Source organism: Artibeus jamaicensis, unplaced genomic scaffold (assembly GCF_021234435.1).
Source record: "Artibeus jamaicensis isolate MK-2021 breed Jamaican fruit bat unplaced genomic scaffold, CSHL_Jam_final contig_464, whole genome shotgun sequence".
Taxonomy (NCBI): Eukaryota; Metazoa; Chordata; class Mammalia; order Chiroptera; family Phyllostomidae; genus Artibeus; species Artibeus jamaicensis.
In genome coordinates, this window is record NW_026521842.1 from 5,738,665 (window position 1) to 5,759,510 (window position 20,846).

General features: G+C 43.7%; 1 protein-coding gene across 11 annotated transcripts; it reads left to right on the forward strand.

The window, feature by feature from the left end:
* Positions 1-244: 244 nt before the first annotated feature.
* Positions 245-19,981, forward strand: HSDL1 (hydroxysteroid dehydrogenase like 1). Of its 11 annotated transcripts, none has more exons than XM_053666746.1 (9): positions 245-336; positions 7,330-7,432; positions 7,653-7,733; positions 8,530-8,588; positions 11,296-11,395; positions 12,034-12,259; positions 12,942-13,387; positions 13,601-13,822; positions 17,187-19,981. In XM_053666746.1, the coding sequence occupies exons 6-9, from the start codon at positions 12,040-12,042 to the stop codon at positions 17,283-17,285; spliced, it is 987 nt and encodes a 328-aa protein (XP_053522721.1). In that variant the 5' UTR covers positions 245-336; positions 7,330-7,432; positions 7,653-7,733; positions 8,530-8,588; positions 11,296-11,395; positions 12,034-12,039; the 3' UTR covers positions 17,286-19,981. The 11 variants fall into 11 exon arrangements, with proteins under 11 accessions (XP_053522721.1, XP_053522720.1, XP_053522719.1 ...); XM_053666745.1 differs by lacking the exon at positions 7,330-7,432 and adding an exon at positions 10,837-10,899; XM_053666744.1 differs by lacking the exon at positions 7,330-7,432.
* The last annotated feature ends 865 nt before the right edge of the window (positions 19,982-20,846 follow it).

Consider the following 20,846-nt stretch of genomic DNA (forward strand, 5'->3'; position numbering starts at 1 on the left):
ACCGAACACCCCGTAGAAATGCGGAGCCCCGTTTCGCGGGGTAGATGCTGCCCCTAGCCGAGCCGGGAAGGTCCGACTCTCCTTCACACCCAACTACCAGCGCACGAGTCTCCTGCAGCCCAACGCTTTCTTGGTCTCCAAGGCAACCGCGGCACCCACGCACAGAGACAGACCCGCACGTTGGGACGCCAGGGGCGGGCCTCACGACGGCTCCGCCCACTGGCGCCAGCGCGGGTCACGTGGGGGCGCGGCCCTCGGCAGCTGCTGGGGCGGTGACTCGGGTATCGGTCGCGCGGGTTCGCCCAGACCGGCTAGGAGACTGCGCCGCTTTTGCAGGTACCGGGACCCCAGCACCAAACCCTAGGCCCTAGACCCGCCCAGTGCCCATTGGCGCTTGCGGAGTTTTGCTCCGCTCCTCCCTCCCCGCCACGCCCCCCCGGGACCGTTGTCTTTCTGCGTGGTGGGCATTTGGGACCGCTTCCTCCCTCCCTTTCCTTAGACCCTTGTCCTCAGCACGTCTCCCTCCAGACCCGTGTTCCCCAAACCCAGAGCGCCCTTCCCCAACTCCATCCCGGTGCTGCACCTCAGAGGACCCTCTGTGCTGGGCCCGTCCCCTCCCCCCAGGCAGATCTTGGGCCCCACCCACCCCAAGCGTTAGGTCTCCCTGCCACCCAGACCCTGATCCAGGTGCTCCCCACGAGGATCTGAAAAATTACTCTTTGTCCATGCTTCTTTATTCTCATCACCAAGGGACTTGGTTTGAGTGGGATTTTTTTTCTGAATTAGAAGTAATTCAGAATTAGGTAGCGCTCGAAGAAATGACACCACAAGCTCCTGAAGCGGCCGTCCCTTGCTCCGGCTTGCTTGGCCTTGATAGGTGCTGGAAGGGAGGAGTTCTGGAGACCAGTGAGGCAGCTCCCTGTCCCAAGGAGCGTGCAGTCCAGACACAACCCAGCAAATCCTGCGGCCCCCGGTGATGCCAGCAAGATGCCCTCCTTGGAGTTTCCCAGTGGGGCTGCCAGCCAGAGTTCTGGACTTCCACAGAGTTTGATCTGAATCACCACCGCCCGCTTCTTAGTTGCGGGGCCCTGGCCATGTCACTTTACCTTAGTTTTCCCTTCTTTAAACTGGAGATGATTATTATAATACTGCCTCATACGGTTGATGAGAGAATAAGTGAGCCGGCAGGAATAAAGCACTTAAGAGTCTTTTGCATAAAGCCAGCTCAGTTTTAACTCTGACCACCACAAGTAGCCCATAGCTAACACTGACCACTGAACGATAGTGACATTAGGGTTTATTGAGCACTTATGACCCAGTCACTGTTCAAAGTGTTTTATGTGTATGACCTTACTTATCATTATAATCTTAGGAACTATTATTCCCATGTTTATAGGTGCTGAAAAGAAAGCTCAGAGGTGAAGTAACTTCACCTTCACCCACAACACAGCTCTTACACGGGGAGCCCAGATTCTAATCCAGGAAGTCTTTTCAGTCTGTGGTTTTAATCCCTACAGAAAGAGTTTAGGGGCACGGAATGGTTTTTTAATTAAGATAAATTACATAACATAAAATTATCCATATTAGCCATTTAAAAGTATGCTTTTCATAGAAGCATATTGAGTGGGCAGCCTCACTGCACACTGGGAATATTTAATTCCAGAACATTCCCATCTCCCGGAGAAGCCTCACCCCATTAGCGGGCCACTCCCTATTTTCTTCTACTCCCCTGGCCCTTGGCAACCCTAATCTACTTTCTGTTTCTGTGGCTTTGCCTTTTCTGGACATTTCATGTAAATGGAATCATGATATTTGGTCTTTTCTCTCGTTTGCCTTTTTTCACTCAGCATAATGTCTTAAAGGTTTGTCTAGGTTGTAACATGAGTCATTACTTCACTCTTTTTATTATTTTGTGGACAGACCACATTTTGCTTACCCATTCATCTGTCGTTGATGGACAGTTGGGTTGTTTCCACTTTTTAGCTATCGTGGTAGTGCTGCTTTATACAAGTTTTTATGTGAGCGTAAGTTTTTAGTTATCTTTGGTGTACACCTAGGAGTAGATGCTATTATTAGTTAAATTTTTACATCACAAATGGAGACCTGAAACTGGGGGGCATTGGCCCTTAGATGAGCACCTAATTCCGCTTCTGCTCGGCTCTTGGTGAATTCAGGATAATGATGCACAAACAGTGGTGAAGGAACGCAGGGGGATTTAAAAAAATTGCACAGCATGGTGACTGTCAGAGTATTGACACCAAGTTTGAGAAGCTTTTTAAGTTTCATCCTGGAGAATGAAATTTGAGCATTGAATGCAAAACAGTAGTTGCTTTGGTTTATTAAATAACTGTTGCGTCCACAGCCCACGCCAGGTCGGAGGGGGAATGTTAAAGATGGGTATGATCCCAGCTTCACACTTTCACATAGCCACGGGGGGTAAAGACTTAAGTCTGAAAAACAAAACCGAAAACTTTAGTAAATAATATAGAGAAATATCTCTCTAACCTGGGGTTAAGATGAGATTCCTGAAATAAAACACAAGCATAAATTGTACAGAAAAAACATCGATGAATTTGTCCACATTAAAATGAAGACATCGGTTTATTGAATGTACTATAAGGAGACAAAACACAGGGAATGGGTATCTAGGATATAGAAAGAATTCTTACAGTTCTGAAATAAAAAGACAATATAATAGAAATAAGGCAAAAGCTAGGAATAGGCATTTCAGAGATGAGAAAACTCAGCACATGAACATTAGAAGAATGCCAGTCAACTTTATTAATAATCAGGAAATGTCGATTAGAACCATAGTGAGATCCTGTTTCACAGTACCCCAGGGGCAGCAGGTGAACTGTTAGATGTTGCCAGCTGCTGAAGAAGAGGCTGTGTGAACTCACACTGCTGCGGGTGTGCAAATTGGTTCAGCCACTTTGGCGGTGTCTTCATGAACGCATGGATGTCTTATGCCCCAGCAGTTTGACTCTCAGGCTTATCTCTTTGAGAAACTTACACAGGTGCCCAGGAGACATGCAAAAAAATGTCCATGACACTGCTGATTATAATTGTAAATTGGGAACCAGCAAAACAACCCAAATGCCCATCAGCAATAGGGTGGGTGTAAGAATATAGTGTGTTTGTACCATGAGGTAGTGTGCAGCAGTGAAGGTGTACCTCAAGCTACAGAAGCACGGATGAGTCTCAAAAACAGCGCTGAGTGAAGAAACAAGTCACCAAAGAATGCATGCAGTAGGATTCTTTTATATAAAGTTCAAAACCAGGCAAAAAACAAGAATACAGTTATTTCAGAATCTATGCTGGGGTAGTAGCACAACTACTTAAAAAAGGGAGGGGGATGATTATGTCAGAATTTAGGAGAGTGGTTACCCCCAGGGAGGCAGAAGGAGATATGGTCAGGGAAGCAGCAGATGGGGCTTCTAAGACTGGCTTTATATATGCGGTAGGGTGACCGTGTGGGTGCTTTGATTTATTGTTCTTTGAACAACTTTCATGTGTGTTTTTCCATTTTTTTTTTAACTATAGAAAAGTTAATTTTAGATAACACTCTTGCCCTCAAGAGGCCTGTGCTCTAGTTGGGGAACCAAGATAGAGACAAGTTAAACACTTAAGTAGAATGAACGCAGAGCAGTGCAGTAAGTGCCATGTTGGTCAGATAGACAGAGTGGAACTCAGAGGGGGAGGCTCCTGCCATGAGCTAGGAAGGGAAGGGAAGGGGCGTGGGGGCCTCCGGTTCATCCCCAGGTGCTGACATGCCATTGATGCTTATCAGTGAATGCTGGGATTAAACTGGGGAGAAGCAATGGGGCTTAAGCTATTTTGAGAAAGACAGATAGGACTTGTGCTTAGTGCTATGTGCTAGTGCTAGAGCTATGTGCTCAGTGCTGAGCACATAGATAGATTCAGACTGTGTGCAGGAAGTAAAATTTCTATTAAAATGTTAATGAAAATAAAGTCCATGCCTTACTGAAAAGTTTTACAGTACCAGCTGTTGATGAGGATGGTCAGGACCACCGCAGGTCTGTCCCAGTCAATTGAAGATCATAGGAATCTCTGAGGCTACTTTCTGCTTCCTGAATACACTAGAAGATTTTGGTTTAAAGGGTGTTGCAGAATTTTAAGCTTGTCTTTTTACTGTCCTGAAAACTAGACTGACTGTGTCTCCATCCATCTATCAATTTCTCATGCCTTCTGTAACAAATAACCACAAACTTAGTGCCTTAAAATGATACAGACTTGGTCTCTTTCAGTTCTGGAGGTCAGAAAGTCTGCAGTCAGTCTCACTTGGCTAAAGTCAGGGTATCGGCAGGGCTTCAGAGATTCCAGGGGAGAATCCATTTCCTTGCCTTTGCTGGATTCTAGAGGGGCCTGCATCTCTCGACCCCTCTCTCCATCTTCCAATCCAGCAGTTCAGCATCTTTAAATCTCTGTCCTTGTCTCCTTCTGACCTCTGCTTCTTGGTTACTTCTCTGACTCTGACCCTACTTCCTCCCCTTAATAAGGATACTTGTGATCACATTAGACCACCCGGATAATCCAGGGTAATCTCCCCATCTCAAGATCCTTAAGTTAATTGTACCTCTTAGCAGACTCCTCTTTGCTACATAAGATGGCATATTTGGGAGATGGACATCTTGGGGGGGTTGGGGTTTGATTCAGACAACCACAATGCCATACTGGTGGGGCTTTGTAATACTTGCTTTGTTTTCTTTGACAACATTTTCGTCGGTCTGCTTTGTGTTCATTTACCATCTACCCCAGGTGCTATTTGGATAGCCTGGTGGTGTCTGTGGTTCATGCAAAACCACTTTTCCCAGAACTCTTGACTCATGAAGGTTTTCATGCAGATGCACGGTAGAACTGAACCCAGTGTCCCCAGGTACGCCTGTAGCAGATTCCATTGCTGAGTTGCGTGAGGTGAGTTGTAGGCCGGATAATGTTACAGCCACAGCAGTTGTGCTTTCAGGAGGTGACTCTGCTCTTTGTAGCTTTGACCATAATTTTCCCATGACACTTTTATAGTTGTAATGTTACTGTTAAGGTTTTTTTCTTAAGGTTTTTCATCTTATGACTTTTTTGGGGGAGCAGTTTTAATTCACAATAAAATTGAAAGGAAGGTACAAAGATTCCTCATATACCTGCTTCTCCCACACATGCAGAACCTCCTCCGTTATCAACATCACTCACCAGAGTGGCACCTTCTTACCAAAGGTAAACCTGCATTGACATCATAATCGCCCAGAGCCCACAGTTTACCTAAGGTACTTTGAGTGCTTAACGAACTAGCCCTGATGAATATTGCCTTATCGGAGTCCAAAATGCCTCATAGACAACAGAGAATTGATTTTATTTTTTTTAAATGACTTTATTTATTTATTTTTAGAGAAACGGAAAGGGAGGGAGGAAGAGAGGGGGGAGAAACATAGATCGGTTGCCTCTTGCAGTCCCCCAACTGGGGACCTGGCCTGCCACCCAGACACGTGCCCTGACTGGGAATTGAACCAGTGACCTTTCTGTTTGTGGGACGACGCACATCCCAGTGAGCCACGCCAGTCAGGGTGGGAATTGCTCTTCTTTCCCTATTTTGAGAGGTTCTGACCTACTGTTTTCCTGCTCGCTGTTTTCCTTAGTATTTTACTGTGTCTCTCTTGATGTTTAAATTTTCTTTAGAGGCGAGAAAACAAAGCTTTATAATAACTTTTGAGGTAGATTGTACAGGGACCAAAATATCCCTGTGATTTAGTGTTGCTTTCTAAATCCTGAATTTCTCCAGGTTTTAGACTAATACCTACCCACAGAGAAATTGACTAGTCACACCTCCAAAGCAAGTTGGCAGTCAGTGTCTGCACACATTTTGGTTGGCATCTAGATTTACATGTGTATTACATTCCTTTAAATGAGCTTTCAGGCGTTTTCATGAGCTTTCTTGGAATTTAGTGGCTTTGGGGGAAGTCCTAATTTCTCCTTTCATTAGAAAGACATTATTGCCCTGGCTGGTGACTAAGTTGATTGGAGAGTCGTTCCATTCACCAAAAGACTGTGGGTTTGATCCCCTCTCGGGGTGGGTGCGGGAGGTAACCAGTTGATGTTCCTCTCACATCCATGTTTCTCTTTCTCTCCCTTTTGCTCTAAAAATCAGTAAACATACCCTCGGGTGAGGATTTAAAAAACAAGACGCTATTTTCCATCATGCACTTAAGGGTAGGGAAGATGATTGAGAGAATATAAGGAATGTATAATTTCCTGTTATTTTCCATTTATGGTCCATCAAGTTATGAGCAAATGTGAAAACGGTGTGTCTGAGGAGCAGCACGGAATCAGTCACAAAGCCGTGTGTTCTCTCTCAATCCAGCCTTGCTTCGTCCCCATCGGGATGGACCAGGGTTAAGCACTCTTCCTGCCGGCTCCACCTCAGCCACCTGCACTTCCACAGCAAACCCCATCAGCTCCTTCCTTCCGCCTGAGGGACTTACTCAAAGAGTAAGGCCAAACCCTACCATTTGTCGTAAAAACATTTCACCCCCTGGCCTTCCCTCCCACTCCCCTTCCCAGCCTCAGGCGCACATCCTGTGCTGTAAGCACATTGAACTTGTCACTGTTACGTGGCAGGCTGGGTCTTTTACAGTGCTGGGCCCTTCCTCCTGTCTGCCCAGAAGAGTCTTACACCTTCTTCAGTAGCACTCTCACCCCATGGCATTGAGTCCTGCTCATCTCTCAAGGAGTTCTGTGTCTACAGGATGGCAGGGACTCTTGGCGTACTCAGGATGGGCCTCAGCATCCAGCATGTAGTTTCTTCATTGCTCTTCTAATAGTTGGGATTTCCACATAGTCTTTCCTACAGATCAGTGGCTGTATGTGCTTAGGCTTCTTGGCTATTATTCATAAACAAATTTGCATTTGAATTTTTCAGTCTTCTGTGAGTTTGGTTGGTGTGAGTCAGATCTCCCCAACTCAAGCTATGTCTGGGGCATGATCAAGTTACCTTACTGTACTTCAGGGCTCCAGACCAGACCTAGAATGTCATCAGCTCCCTGGTTCTCTGTGACTTAAAAAAATATAGCAGTGGTAATAGATGTTTGATGTATTTGTCTGTGGTGGAACTATAATGTTCAAATATGGTAATGGTATTCCTCCAACAAGATGATGAAGGGGAATGGAATAGATTGAGTTGAGAAGCAGGGCCAGCCTGGGGTTGAAGCCCCTTGAGGTGACTCTTCTCAACTCACCCCTGAAGTGGGTGCATTTCTCCTGCTGGATCTGAGCAGGGGGTCCCTGGTGGATTTTGCACATGAGGGTTTTCTTTCTGTAAAGGATCAGAGGAGTTGGGTGGTCCCCTCTGGAGTGGGAGAACAAGATGGGGAGTGGAGACTGAGAGCTCAGCGGGAAGACAGCCTGGGAGCCGAGCAGAGACCAGGTAGTGCAGCTCGATGCCATGGACGTCTGTTGAGCTCCCGCTCTGTGCCAGGGGTTGTGGAAGGTACTGGAGGTGCAGAGGAGTAAGATTTGGCCTTCTCCCTAGAGGAGCTCAGCCTCCTGAGGTTGGTTAAAAACAGAACAGTTACAATGCAGTGTTGAGGGTGGAAAGAGAGGGAAAAGGTGTACCGGAGTTTCTTTTCATTTCCTCATTCTTACAGCACCTGCTCACTCACAGGCTAGAAGAAACTGCTCCAAATACCACAGAACACTTCTCCCTGCCACCTCTGCCAGCTGATTAGGTAAGTGCTGGATACCTGAGCTCAGGTGGGCCAGACAGAAAGTCTGCCAGGAATTTGGAATAGAGATGCAGGTGGCTGCGGTCATGTGGAGAAGTTCAAGTGCTCTGCAGGTGGAACACAGGAAGGTGGTTTGCAGAGAGAAGGATGAGGCCCAGGGGAAAGCCCAGGTGGGCACCAGGGGAAGAGGGAGAGGAGGAGGATGGCTGTGTCCGCCTCTGTTCCTGGGCTGCCAGCCTCTTCCTGCACATCATGCCCTAAGCTGCTGATGTCTGTGCAGAGCACCATCTCTCTCTGAGCTCTTTGAACAGGCTCTGTCCCATTGGATGAAATATTCCTGAAGAAAGGTGCAGGAGCTGAGTGGCATTCCAGCCGAGCCTTTCACCAGATGCTTTTAGTGTCTTCCTTATTCTGAGATGAGGAAATGCTTTGCTGTCTATAGAAGGATTCACAGCATAAGAATTCTTGTGCTTTCTTAATTAAAAAAATCTCTGATCTAAATTTTATATAAAGTTCTCCCATCTGAGCTATGAAGGCAAAAGAAAGGAATTTGGTTTTTATTCCCCCCAAAGGTTTATTTATTTATTTTTAGAGAGAGAGAAAGGGAAGGAGAAAGAGAGAGAAACATCATTTTGTGGTTGCCTCTCACACGCCCCCTACTGGAGATCTGGCTAGCAACCCAGGTATGAGCCTGGACTGGGAATCCAATTGGCTACCCTTTGATTGCTGGCCAGCACTTAATCCACTGAGCCATGCCAGCCAGAAAAGGAGTTTGTTTTGTGTTGGTTTTTGTTCACAGATTAGCCTTAAGGAGGGACTGAACAGCATATTCCTGAAGGCCTAGAACTGGCAGAGAAGGTAAGAGGAAAACTAGGGAAGTTAATAACTAGAACAGAATAATCAGGAAACTCCTTTGTAGTCAAACATCTTTCAAATTTTTAGAAAAAATTGTGTTTGAGGGGGAAGCGATTCAGTTTCTCATTAGTGTGAGGTCATTCCATGAGGCATATTAGACCTCCTTTTCAGCTAGAACCTTGTTAAGTGCGCTTTGTACGATTACCTTTCCCAGAAGCATGACTTTGGTTACCACCCAGAGTCATGGAATCTTGACATGTGGTATTTCATTTTTCATTGAGAATATTGTTTTAACATCTGAGCTGTATGCCCACCTGTTATTTAGAACAAAAGATTGAATATTCCCAGTATCTCGGTTTTTGTTATAGTTTTGTTATTGTAGTTACGTTTTGTTTGAAAAGTGCTAGTGCCTACAAGTCATTATCTTTTGCACATCACGGCCTAGTTTTGATTAGTTATGACAAAGGCACATGTACTCTTTCAAATGTTATTTCAGAAACTCTCAGCTGGTTTGACATCCAATCTCAGTTTTTTAATGTTTTTTTCTTGTAAGAAATAACTGTTTTGGTTATTTCTTCGGGAATCTTGCCATTAATCCTATTCAGGGACTGCAACCACCACGAGCACTGTGATACCATGGTGGGTCCAGGGCACACCCAGCAGGCAGCTGCCTCAGCTGTGTATGGAGACGGTGGAGCAAGGGGCCCTTGCAAAGGGGTGGCATGGCATTCCCTCTTGTCTAGTGTCTGGAAACTTGGAGAGGCATTCATGCACAGCAGAAAAAGAAGGAAACGTTTCGAGACAAATGATCCTAACTTTAAAAGTATTCATAGCTCAGTGGATTGAGTGCGGGCCTGTGAAGCAAAGGATTGCGGTTCGGTTCCCAGTGAGGGCACATGCCTGCGTTGCAGGCCAGTTCTCAGTGGGGGACACATGAGAGGCAACCACATTGATATTTCTCTCCTTCCCTTCTCCTCTCTCTGAAAATAAATAAATAAAAATTTTTTAAAAGTATTCAGAGGCTCTGGAGCAGTGAGGAGTATTAGAGCCTGTGGTCTGGTGGATTGGTCAGGGAAGGAAAGGCATCTTCAGTCTAAACTTGGTTATCTTGGTACTTCATATTTCCGGAAACCTCAGCCAGTGTGGTCCATGGGGAAAATTTACCCCGAAGGAGCACTGGGTTGTTTTTCGGTATTTAGTTTGTGCACTTTATATAAAGTGTATAGTGTTTTCGTGATCAGTCTTGGCATTCTTCTCGTAGAGGGTTTCTATGAACAGATTCCTACTATGTAGCATTTTACGTTTAGGAAATAAGGTAGCCCAACTTCAGTCATTTTTGTATCGTTATTTGAGACAAACAATCTTTAACTTACTTAGTGCCATATCAGCTTAATTAGCAGTATGGTAGCAATATAAAACATTTTGTTTGATGAGACATTATATCCCTATTGTCCATTTAAGAAATATATAAGCCATTTAAGAATCCTGTTGCCTATATATTTCTTCAGTCTGTCATGTTTCCTTTGTATGTTTTTTTGGTCTGTGATTTGGACCACAAATGTTAGTATTTGACGTATATATTCATATGTATATTCAATAGTTTTAAAATTATTTTATGTGCATTTTATAAACAGTGAATTATTATTTTTTTTAAAGATTTTATTTATTTATCTTTAGAGGGGAAGGGAAGGAGCGAGGGAGAGAAACATCAATGTATGGTTGCCTTTTGTGCGTCCCCTGCTGGGAACTGGCCTGCAGGGAACCAGCCTGCAACCCCGGCATGTGCCCTGACTGGGAATCGAACGAACCGCGATCCTTTGATTCGCAGGCCCGTGCTCAATCCACTGAGCTACACCAGCCAGGGCCTTTATGTGCATTTTAATCACAGTATTGTGTCATTCCTATATAAACATATCCATTTGTGGTTAATTTATTTTCCTTTGCTTAGTTCATTTTTTACTTTGCAACTTGGTTGAGCTCACAGTATAGTAGAGTGGGAGGGAATTCACTCATTCTACCTTAAGCTTAGGTCAAGTTTTGCTGCTGTTGGGTGTTTTCTTAGTTTCAGGATTTTTTTTTTTTGTCTTTTCATGGGATTTCTATAAAAGTCACTAATCTCAGAAGTTTTAATATGTTGGCTCAAAATCAGTTTTCTTTTCTATAATAAACATCCTTGTGTTTGTGTGTATCTGAGGTCCCTGTGATCTAACTGCAGTCTGCTCCGGTGTGTTTGCTGTTTTGTCCCTCGTAGGCAGTACGCAGTGGGCTCGGTGGCTCCCCCGGTCCAGCACAGGGCGAAGTTCATCCATCTTGGGTATGCCTGGCCTTTGCCTCTGCAGGTTTATCTGATTGCAGGCACATGTGCACCAGTTCATACGACATTTAAAATTGTTTTGTTAGATGTCTGTCTCCTCCTAGGTACGGTTATTTAATTCACCATTGAATCCTTCGCATCTGTCACGGTACATGGAATATAGTAGGTGCTTTGTAAATGTCTGCCACAGGGACACCCAGCCCGAGAGTTGTATTGGGCTTTTCTTTTCGCAAACGTCAAGGGCCCAGGCAAAGATAATGGCGTACAAACGAACCTGGGAAGATGGAGGAGTGCTTACCCCATTGTCATTGGAGAAAACCACGTCTTCGAGTTTAGGTAGTATTTCTTCTCCTTTTTTTATATTCATCCCAGGATATCTTTTTCATTGTTTTTTAGAGAGAAAGGAAGGGAGAGAGAGAAACATTGATGTGAGAGAGGAACATCAATTGGTTGCCTCCTGTACACTCCTGGACTGGGGATTGAACCTGCAACCTAGGTATGTACCCTAACCTGGAATCGAACTTGCAACCTTTCAGTTACAGGACAATGCTCCAACCAACCAAGCCACGCTGGCCCGCTGGGGGAGTATTTCTTTTTAAATATACATTTGTGGATATTATTTATGTGAAAGCTTATTATTTAATTTTGTCTCAAACAGGTTGTAAGCTCTTCGCAGCTGAGGCCACGTCTTAATATTACCTCTGTTTCCTCTGCTTTGTCTCCACGTGGGCAGCAGGCCTTTGCACTTGCTCATTATGAATAAAGCAAAGAAATATGTGCCCCTCTCATCTGTTATACGACGTAAAAAGTCCGTGCGTGTCATTATACTGAGCTCGGAGCTTTTTTTAGGGCACAGAGCATATTGTGTTTATCTCTCTGTCAACAACGAGTGCTTGAATTTTAGTAGGAATTTTGTAACTCTTGGTAGTTGTATTGACTAATCACCTTGGAAGAGAAGAACTTTATAAACTACAAGTGTTAACTTTCCTGGACCCATGCATGCATTTGAACTATTAGTGTTGTTTGCATGCAGACTTACTCAGTTTTGATGTCCTCAGATACTTTTCTTCACTTGGCTGTGCACGTTTCTGTAACTTACCAAGGAAAGAACGCCGCTCTTTCCCTTTCTCGCAGGCCACCATGGCTGCCGTCGACAGCTTCTACCTCTTGTACAGGGAAATCGCCAGGTCGTGCAATTGCTACGTGGAGGCTCTAGCCTTGGTCGGAGCCTGGTATACGGCCAGGAAAAGCATCACCGTCATCTGTGACTTCTACAGCCTCATCAGGCTGCACTTCGTCCCTCGCCTGGTGAGCAGAGCCGACCTGGTCAAGCAGTATGGCAGATGGGCGGTCGTGAGTGGTAAGGAAGGAGATTTCAGTTCCTGTCTGATTGAACATCAAAATAGTCTTTCCTGTTTGGTTTTTAACCTGGGTGCATTATCCGAGGAGTTACTGAATTTAATGTGACTTTTCGTGGGAACTTGTTGATCAAAAAAAAAAAACTCTGTTATGATTATGTTCACAGTTTCTCTCACTGCCATCATCTTGGAAGAATTTTCCTTTGATTTTTGTCCTCATTCTGCCCTCTCTTATTCCCAGTATTGCTCCAGCTCCACCTTCCTACGCTTTGCTTTTTCTTTTTGCTCTGTTTTGAAATTGTCCTTACAAACTGTCACCACTTTCAGAAGTGCTTTCCTTATTTTAAATATCATTTACATTTATCATTTCCTGGGAAAGTGTCTCCTGGCACTTGTGCAAGCCAGATACATGTTTGAAAACATTTTCCTACTGTGTCTCCTTATCAAGTTGGTAAATGTAAAACAACTCTTTGGCTACCTGTCAGATGTCTGGGAGAGTGTTTGCCTAGCATATGTCATTTATATTGTGTCATTGTGCTTGACTGATCAGTATTAGAACTTGCTTTACTTTTAGTGTGAGTCTTTTCTCTGATTAAGCCCAGAAATGCGAGAGGGGTATTTGAGGTTCATTTTAAAGATCTCACCATGAAATGAGTATGCTCACTTTTCCTGGTTGTATTGTAGGTGCAACAGATGGGATTGGAAAAGCCTATGCAGAAGAGTTAGCAAGCCGTGGTCTCAGCATCGTCCTGATTAGTCGGAATCAAGAGAAGTTGCAGATGGTTGCTAAAGACATTGCTGACACCTACAAAGTGGAAACCGATATTATAGTGGCAGACTTCAGCAATGGCCGTGAGATCTATGACCCAATTCGAGAAGCCTTGAGAGACAAAGACATTGGCATCTTGGTAAATAACGTGGGCGTGTTTTATCCCTACCCTCAGTATTTTACGGAGGTCTCTGAGGACAAACTCTGGGACATCATAAATGTAAACATTGCCGCGGCTACTCTGATGGTCCACATTGTGTTACCGGGAATGGTGGAGAGAAAGAAAGGCGCTGTTGTCACTATCTCTTCTGGCTCCTGCTGCAAACCCACCCCCCAGCTGGCTGCCTATTCTGCTTCTAAGGTAATGTATTTCTGATTGGAAATGAAATCATAATGTGATAGGAAATTTATTACAGTGGTTTGGCCCCATTTGTTGAGTTGTCTGTCAGCAACTCATGTTTGCTTATGCTGTATTCTTTTCCTGGAATGATAATAAGCAAGCCTTTTTTACTCTCCTGAGTTTTCTTCCAAGTTCCAGAATACTAGAAATCTTACCCCTGCTTCATTTTAACAGGCTTATTTAGACCACTTCAGCAGAGCATTGCAGTATGAATATGCTTCTAAAGGAATCTTTGTGCAGAGTCTGATCCCATTCTACGTGGCTACCAGTGTGACTGGCAGCTTTCTGCACAAGTGCCCGTGGCTGGTGCCTTCACCAAGAGTGTACGCACATCATGCCGTTTCGACCCTCGGCATTTCAAAGAGGACCACAGGATACTGGTCCCATTCTATCCAGGTAACAGCATGCATTCACTTTTGGGATTATTTTAATGCATCCTAAACCTTTCTAATGTTTTCATGGTGCATGAGAATCTGACTGGAGCCTAAGGCTGAAAGATGAGAACTGCAAATTATGATTCTTAAACCTGATCCTCTTAGTGGTTCTGGTAAGTCACCAAATACTCTTGTGGAAGTAGGGCTGAGACACAAGTAGAGGGGAAGCAGTGTGGACTTCGGAAACAACTAGAAAGTGGAGGAGGAGAGTGGAGAGGCTGGGAAGCCACTTGGAAGCTGAGGGACCCTGTCTGACGGCTCCCGTGAGGTTGGGTCTGCGCAGAACCAGAGGGTGAGGCAGAGGGAGGGTGAGGCTTGAGAGAGTGAGGAGCTTTGAAATGGTAATTGTGAAGAAAGGAGAGTGAAGTGCCTGGGGAACCGTCAGTGGATTGCCGAGCAGAGAGGAGGCCCCAGTGACAGAGGGGACCGAGTGGCTTTGGTGCGTGCAGCTTGTCTCCAGCGGCAGTCAGCACAGCCGTGTGTGTGTGTGACGCTTCTTGAAGCTGCTTCAAAGATGGCACCGAAAGTAATCTCACAACAGCTTACTGAGAACATGTCTGTGTTTATGTGAAAAGTGTTTTTTAAATTTTTTAAAACTGATTTTAGAGAAAGAGGAAGAGGGTGGAAAAGAGAGAGAGAAGAGAGACATCTATTTGTTATTTCACTTATTTATCATTCATTGGTTGCTTCTTGTATGTGCCCTGATCAGGGATTGAACCTGCAACCTTGGCGTATGGGGACAATGCTCTAACCAGCTGAGCTACCCAGCCAGGGCAAGAGATTGTTTTCGATGTGCTTGCACAGAGGTTAGGGAGCACACTTTCTCACTCAGGACCCATGCCTCAGCCCTCCTTACACATGTCCTCATTTCCTTACCCACGTCTATAAAACAGCATTTCTAATCAGGAGCAGTTAGAACTGACTCACAACCGTGGCATCTTCACTTTCTTGGCAACCATTTCATATAATTTAACAATTGCATCTTATGTGTATTATGCTAGTTGTCTTAATATTAAGATTTGCAAGCAAAAAATGATTTGGACTTTAAAAATAGCTAGAAGGAATCAGAGGATTTGCTGTAATTGTTAAGTAGTTATTAACATTGATTTGGGAGCACTTCTTACTTTCAGAAGCGGCATTTGGCAATATTCAGTTGTCCATTTTGGAACACATAGTAAGTCCAACAGAAAAACAGCTTTTCCTTTAGAACTACTTTCTCTTTGTGATCTTGACATAAAGGCCAGAAACATGCTGCTTATGTGTTGGATTGAAAAAACAATTAATTTGAAAGCTTGACCAGTAAGCCTCTTGCTTATGAACATCGAGACTGTGTTCCAGGTGATAAGATCTATAGGGAAAGCTCTGGGGAGTGGAGAGTGGAGTGGGAGAATCTGAGCTCTATGACTGGCTCATAGTCTTTTCGGAATTTCTAATTGCTTTTGAGGTATTTGTTCACACATACTCTGTATTGCTATTGGGAAGAGAAAATATGGCATTGAGGGAGAGGTGGAGCTCGGTGGAAATGAGAAGGCCCTGAGGCTGCATGTTGAGATGTGGGTGAGGGTCCAGGGAGCCAGGCCAACAACTGGGTCAGAGTTTAAAGCCCTTGTGTTGGGTTTTGTTGCAGAGGAAGGCCGGCTTCTTTCTTAGGTTGGACAGGCTGGTCAGGAGTCCCGAGCATGCGCAAAGCCTTACAGAACCCAAAACCCACCCTCCTCTCTCTCTCAGAGATACACTCACATCCTTCTTCTTCTTACTTTGGGTGCTTTTCTGCAGTTCAGAGCGCCCAGAGCCTTGGCATTCCTTTCCAGTGGCTGTGGTTGCTCAGACAGGTCCACGGGGTCAGCCCATCCAGCTCAGCTGTCAGTACCCGGGGTGAAGTTCCCCCTCCTCTTCCACAAGCCCTTTCCACCAAGCTCTTTCCACCTGGCTGCCCAGGACGCTGAAACCTCATTGGCACCTTAGGAAACTGTCAAAATACACCTTGACGCTGGTCCCCCTGCAACAGACAGTGGTCATGGATGGAAATTGAGAACAAATTTTTAGATGCTGATTTTTTTCCACCAGTAAATAAATACTGAAAAAAACATACTTTGAAGGGGGATCCAATTATCTAGTCTGTCTCAGGTGCCTACATGTTTTTGAGTGCTATATTACTTACAGGGTCTTCCTCAGGGACCATAAGTGGACTTCTCTCATCTCCTTGGATTTAGAACCTCTTGCTTTAGGACAGCAGGTCAAAGGAGGAATATCCAGTGTGTTTTCCCCCATGAGATCATAGTTGTTTAAAGAGGTCCAGAGACCTTAGTCTTTTCCCCAGATAGTTACCTGTGGCTCCACGTGAAATACTTGGCCCTAGGCTCAGTGGCAGTGAGCTGGAGCTCCTGTGGAACCTGCTGTGAGCCTGTCCCCTGTAGGTCACCGTACTGGGACCCCTCCTCACTTGGTGTGGTTCCCTGGAGGTGCAGAGTAACCTAGGCTAGAATTTCAGCACTTGCCAGGGGCCTGTCCATCTCCTTTTCTTAACATACAAGGCAGTGAAAATTTCACTCAGTGTAACTTGAGTGATACTGACAAATCTCTTAGCATTGCCCAGGATTTCTCCAGCTCAGCACTGTTGGAATTTGGGGTTGGATAATTCCTTGTTTGGGGGCTGTCCTATGCATTTAGGATGTTCAGCCCATCCCTGACCTCTACCCACTAGATGCCAGTAGTGCCACTGCCCCAGTTGTGACGACCAGTAATGTTTCTGGACATGTGTCCCCTAGGACAGGGGTGCAAATGGCCCTGGTTGAGAATCCCTGTAGCAGAACAACATCAGCAGAACCTCCTCCCTGGATCCCCATGCCATCCATCTTCCTCACATCTCAAGACGGTGGGCTAGGATACTGGTATTTTTGACTCAGTTTTTCTGTTTAGCTTGGCTCCATTCTGCCCCTCAAACCTGTTTTCCCACATAGTACTAACCGTACATGCATTTATCTACTTCAGCTGCTTTTCTTCTGGAATAATTTGGTAGTTTTTAACCAAATTAAGTAAGTGAACGTACTATTTGTATCTAGTAAAGATGGAATCCTATTACTGCATGTAGGTCTGTCCTCACTGAGAAAGGGGGTGGGTGGCGATCATGTTTTTATTCCCGTAGGTCTCACAGAGGGTCTTATGCAAAGTAGGTGCTAAGTAAAGCAGCACCTGCGATCTCTTTCCTTTTTTGTATTTGAAGTAATTGGTGATATTTGTTGGATTAAGTCAGGTGCTGATCTGTACATTTCAGTGTCAGTGGCTTTGGGTTCTAATCTTACAACCTTTTTCTCTTTCATTTTTAGTTTCTTTTTGCACAGTATATGCCTGAATGGCTCTGGGTATGGGGAGCAAATATTCTCAATCGGTCTTTACGTAAGGACGCCTTATCCTGCAGAGCATGAAACTGGATGATGGTTTGGGAAGTTCTGCCAACTCACAGGAACCTACAGTATTCTGACATTTGGAAGAACATGTTTAATTTATCTTCTATATTTTCTTTTATCACTGGTTATTTAGCATACTGCTGATTCATCATTTGCAAAGCAAACATAATACTTGTAGAGAATGGTGTGGAAAAACCTCCAGGGCCACATGGATGGCACAGGGTAAATAATGACTGAGGCATAAGAACCAACTGAGGAACCTAAGTTTTGATGCTTTTTCCCCCTGGCTGATCAAATGTCGTGTGATTTATGTTTTTCTGGGAGCTACAGCAATCTGATACTGAAATATACTCAAACATGACTTGTCACCTCTTACAATTTCATATGTTGTCTTTTAAGGGAAATTATTTCAGTAGATGAACTGTAGTATTGGTTTTCAAATGTTCATCAGGAAAGACTATTTACAAGTGTCATTTTATAAGTACATTGCTGGTACGATTAGCAGTAGAAATCTGTGTGTGTTAATATTGTGTAGCTCTAGTCGTTTGTGTGTGAAAGTGCTGCTCTTCAACTGATGTTTCTGTAGACAACTGAGTGTGTCTGGATGCTGTGTGCATCTGGGCAACTTGATGGGGAAGTTACTTTAGAAAATTTTTTGTCAAGTTGGTTTAATGTGGAACCTTACAGGGTATTAAAATTCTAGATTATTCCTCTTTGTACCAAAAACCTTACCCAATTTTGTGCTATAAGCTTGCCATGTACAATATTACCTATAACATTCTGTTTTTTTAACCTATGATGGAATTCATTCCTAGATTTCAACATGTAATGATTGACTGTCATTAACCTCTTGATCTATGATTATTGTGGATAAGTAGTGATTTCTCAGCCTATGACCCATTTTATAATTGAAATTTAACCCTTTAGATCTTGTTAAATCTGGTTTTCATATACTTTTCTATGTAATAATATTTTATTCTAGTGGCATTATTGGTGTAAACATCAAGTATGTATGGAATACTGGTTAAAATATGGACAGATTATATGTGCGATATGTATTGTATCTGTTGAAAAATGTTAGAAGCTCATTCCTGGTTCATGTGATTAGTTTAAGCATTTTAGTGAAATTTTTATTGGTATGAAGATAATGATACACCCTCCCCACCCCCACCCCTGCCCATATACAATATGAGTTAGCGTTGATACCTGCTGTGAAATGCTTTTGGCTCAGGTCCTGTTAAGCCAAACATTTTGAGGACCACATACCTAGTGCTCTGACAATTGTAAATCACTATATGAGTATGACAATATGTACAAAGTAGAAACTAGGAGTTTAATATTGGGAAACTGATGCATAAGCTAGGAAATTGATTGAAATCAGGACTTTTGTGGAATTGGTTTCTCCTGAGATGATGTTTCATTATGAGTAGGCGTAAACATGCTTTTATGTTATAAGCACAGTAACATTGTAACATTGCCTCGGTATTTCCAGATGTCACTTGGACTCAGTTGAGAAACTCTTCCACTTATCGGGCCTTCAAGACATGAGAGGAAGACATTCAGATGTGAAAACTTACATGCTACCGACACTATGTAACACTGAAAGTTTTATGTTACTTTGATAAAAGGTAACATACCTTCATATGTTACCTTAGGAGCCTTTATTTGGTCACATTTGGCATTTTCCCCTCACCCAACAATTTATTGTAATTAAGGCTAGAAAAGAATTGACTTCATGCCACATTGACCTGAACTTTGACATGTAATAAGCAGCAGCAACTTTGTGAGAAAAAATACCGTATTTATACCTAAGGTGTTATGTGGTACAGCAGTGTTTTGTATTTACAGATTAGGCACTGAATCATTGTTACATGATGAGAATAAGTAAACCATGTCAGTGATGTTTCAAAATTCTCTGCCTGGCAGGATGAATGTAAGTAAGCTGATTGGTGCAGTTAGTGAAAGATCAAAACTTAGAATCTTCCTTAGGTTTTGTCTTCCATAGACTACTTTTTCCCAGAGCTCATTTTAGAGTAATAGTTGGACCACTGTGGATGGGTCCAACTATTCAGAATGGAGGGGAATAGCCTTTGAAACAATGCGTAAACTGAAAATTCAACAACGAAATAGCAGCCTTCTCCTTTGGAAGAGGTTTGCTCCATATATTTGTAAATGGGTTGCCTGGAATGAGAGATACATTTTTTTTCTCATAGGAATGATTATTTTAAAATTACAAGAACTTAATTGCATCCAACACCTTGGATGCAATTCAACACAAAATTGTACATAAGCATGTCTTTTGAAAATGCTAAGTTGATTTCTTCATCCCATTCTTCTGATAGGTTGAGTAAGACGAAGGCTGATTTTGATCACTGACTTTGCAACATGGAGGTCGCTGGCAGTTTTGCCACGAGCCATTTTACCGATGGTGGGGGTGAAAGGTAGATTGTAGTGGGTTCAAGGAAGGGCGGGAAGAACAGGGAGACAGGAAGGAAAGAGAGCTCTATTGAGGAGTGTTTTGTTTGTTTTAACCTTAGTAGTTAAAAACCTGTCACATTTGAGAACCAGAGGGTTTTAGGTGGTGCCCTCTGTCTCTGACACTGTGTGCCCTCTAAAACTAAGTCCAGTCTGTCTGTGTCTCTGTCTCAGTATTGGTTAAGCTGTTACTCTTTAAAATAATACTTAGTTTGAATAAAGATTTACCGTCCATGGAATTCTGAATGTTTTATTACACCCACAAAGTAGGGGTTTAGGAAGTTATTGTAGAACCTGGAGTGGCGGAAGACTGGGAGACCAGGATCCTGTGGTTCTTAGCCTGTCCTGGTAGACAGCCAAGCCATCTCTCTTCTGTCCTGCCCCCCTTCAGTTTATAAGCTTCTCATGCGCTGGCAGCTTTCGTCTCTTTCCCATTTTGTGGCTTCACTATCACATGACAAGGATGTTTGCAAGTCACTAGCCTACCTCAGTTCCTAACAGTGGGGCTGTGTATTCAATGGCATAGTGACTTAAAGGGCTATTAAAAGAACCTTGGCCAAGATCAGTTTACTCCAAATCAGAACAGTTAAGTTTAAGATCAAGTGCATTAATGGTGGCAGCACAGAGTGCTTCATTTTGAGGACTACAAATGCAAGAGTCAAGAATTCTCTACAAGTTCCTAACATTGATACAATCTCAAAATGAGGGTGAGGGGTATTTAACCAGGTGTGTTTATTGAACATGTATGATCCAAGCTCCGTATGTCTCATTTGACTCTCATTCTATGACAGGGGTGTCAAACTCATTTTCACAGAGGGCCACATCAGCCTCATGGTTGCCTTCAAAGGGTCGAGTGTAATTTTAGGACGGTATAAATGTAACTAATCCTTAACAGTTAAGCGAGAGCTCCGTGCTGCCCGGCTGGATTGGGTTCATGGGCCTTGTGTTTGCCACCTGTGTTCTATGACTTAGTTATTAATACCTCTTTTTTGGGTAAGGAAGGAGAGGTATAAAGAAGTACAACTTGCTCAAGATCACAGCTAGCAGGTGGTTCTGTATGTATCCACTATATTAAATCAGTTTGTTGAAGATGAATGCTGAGAT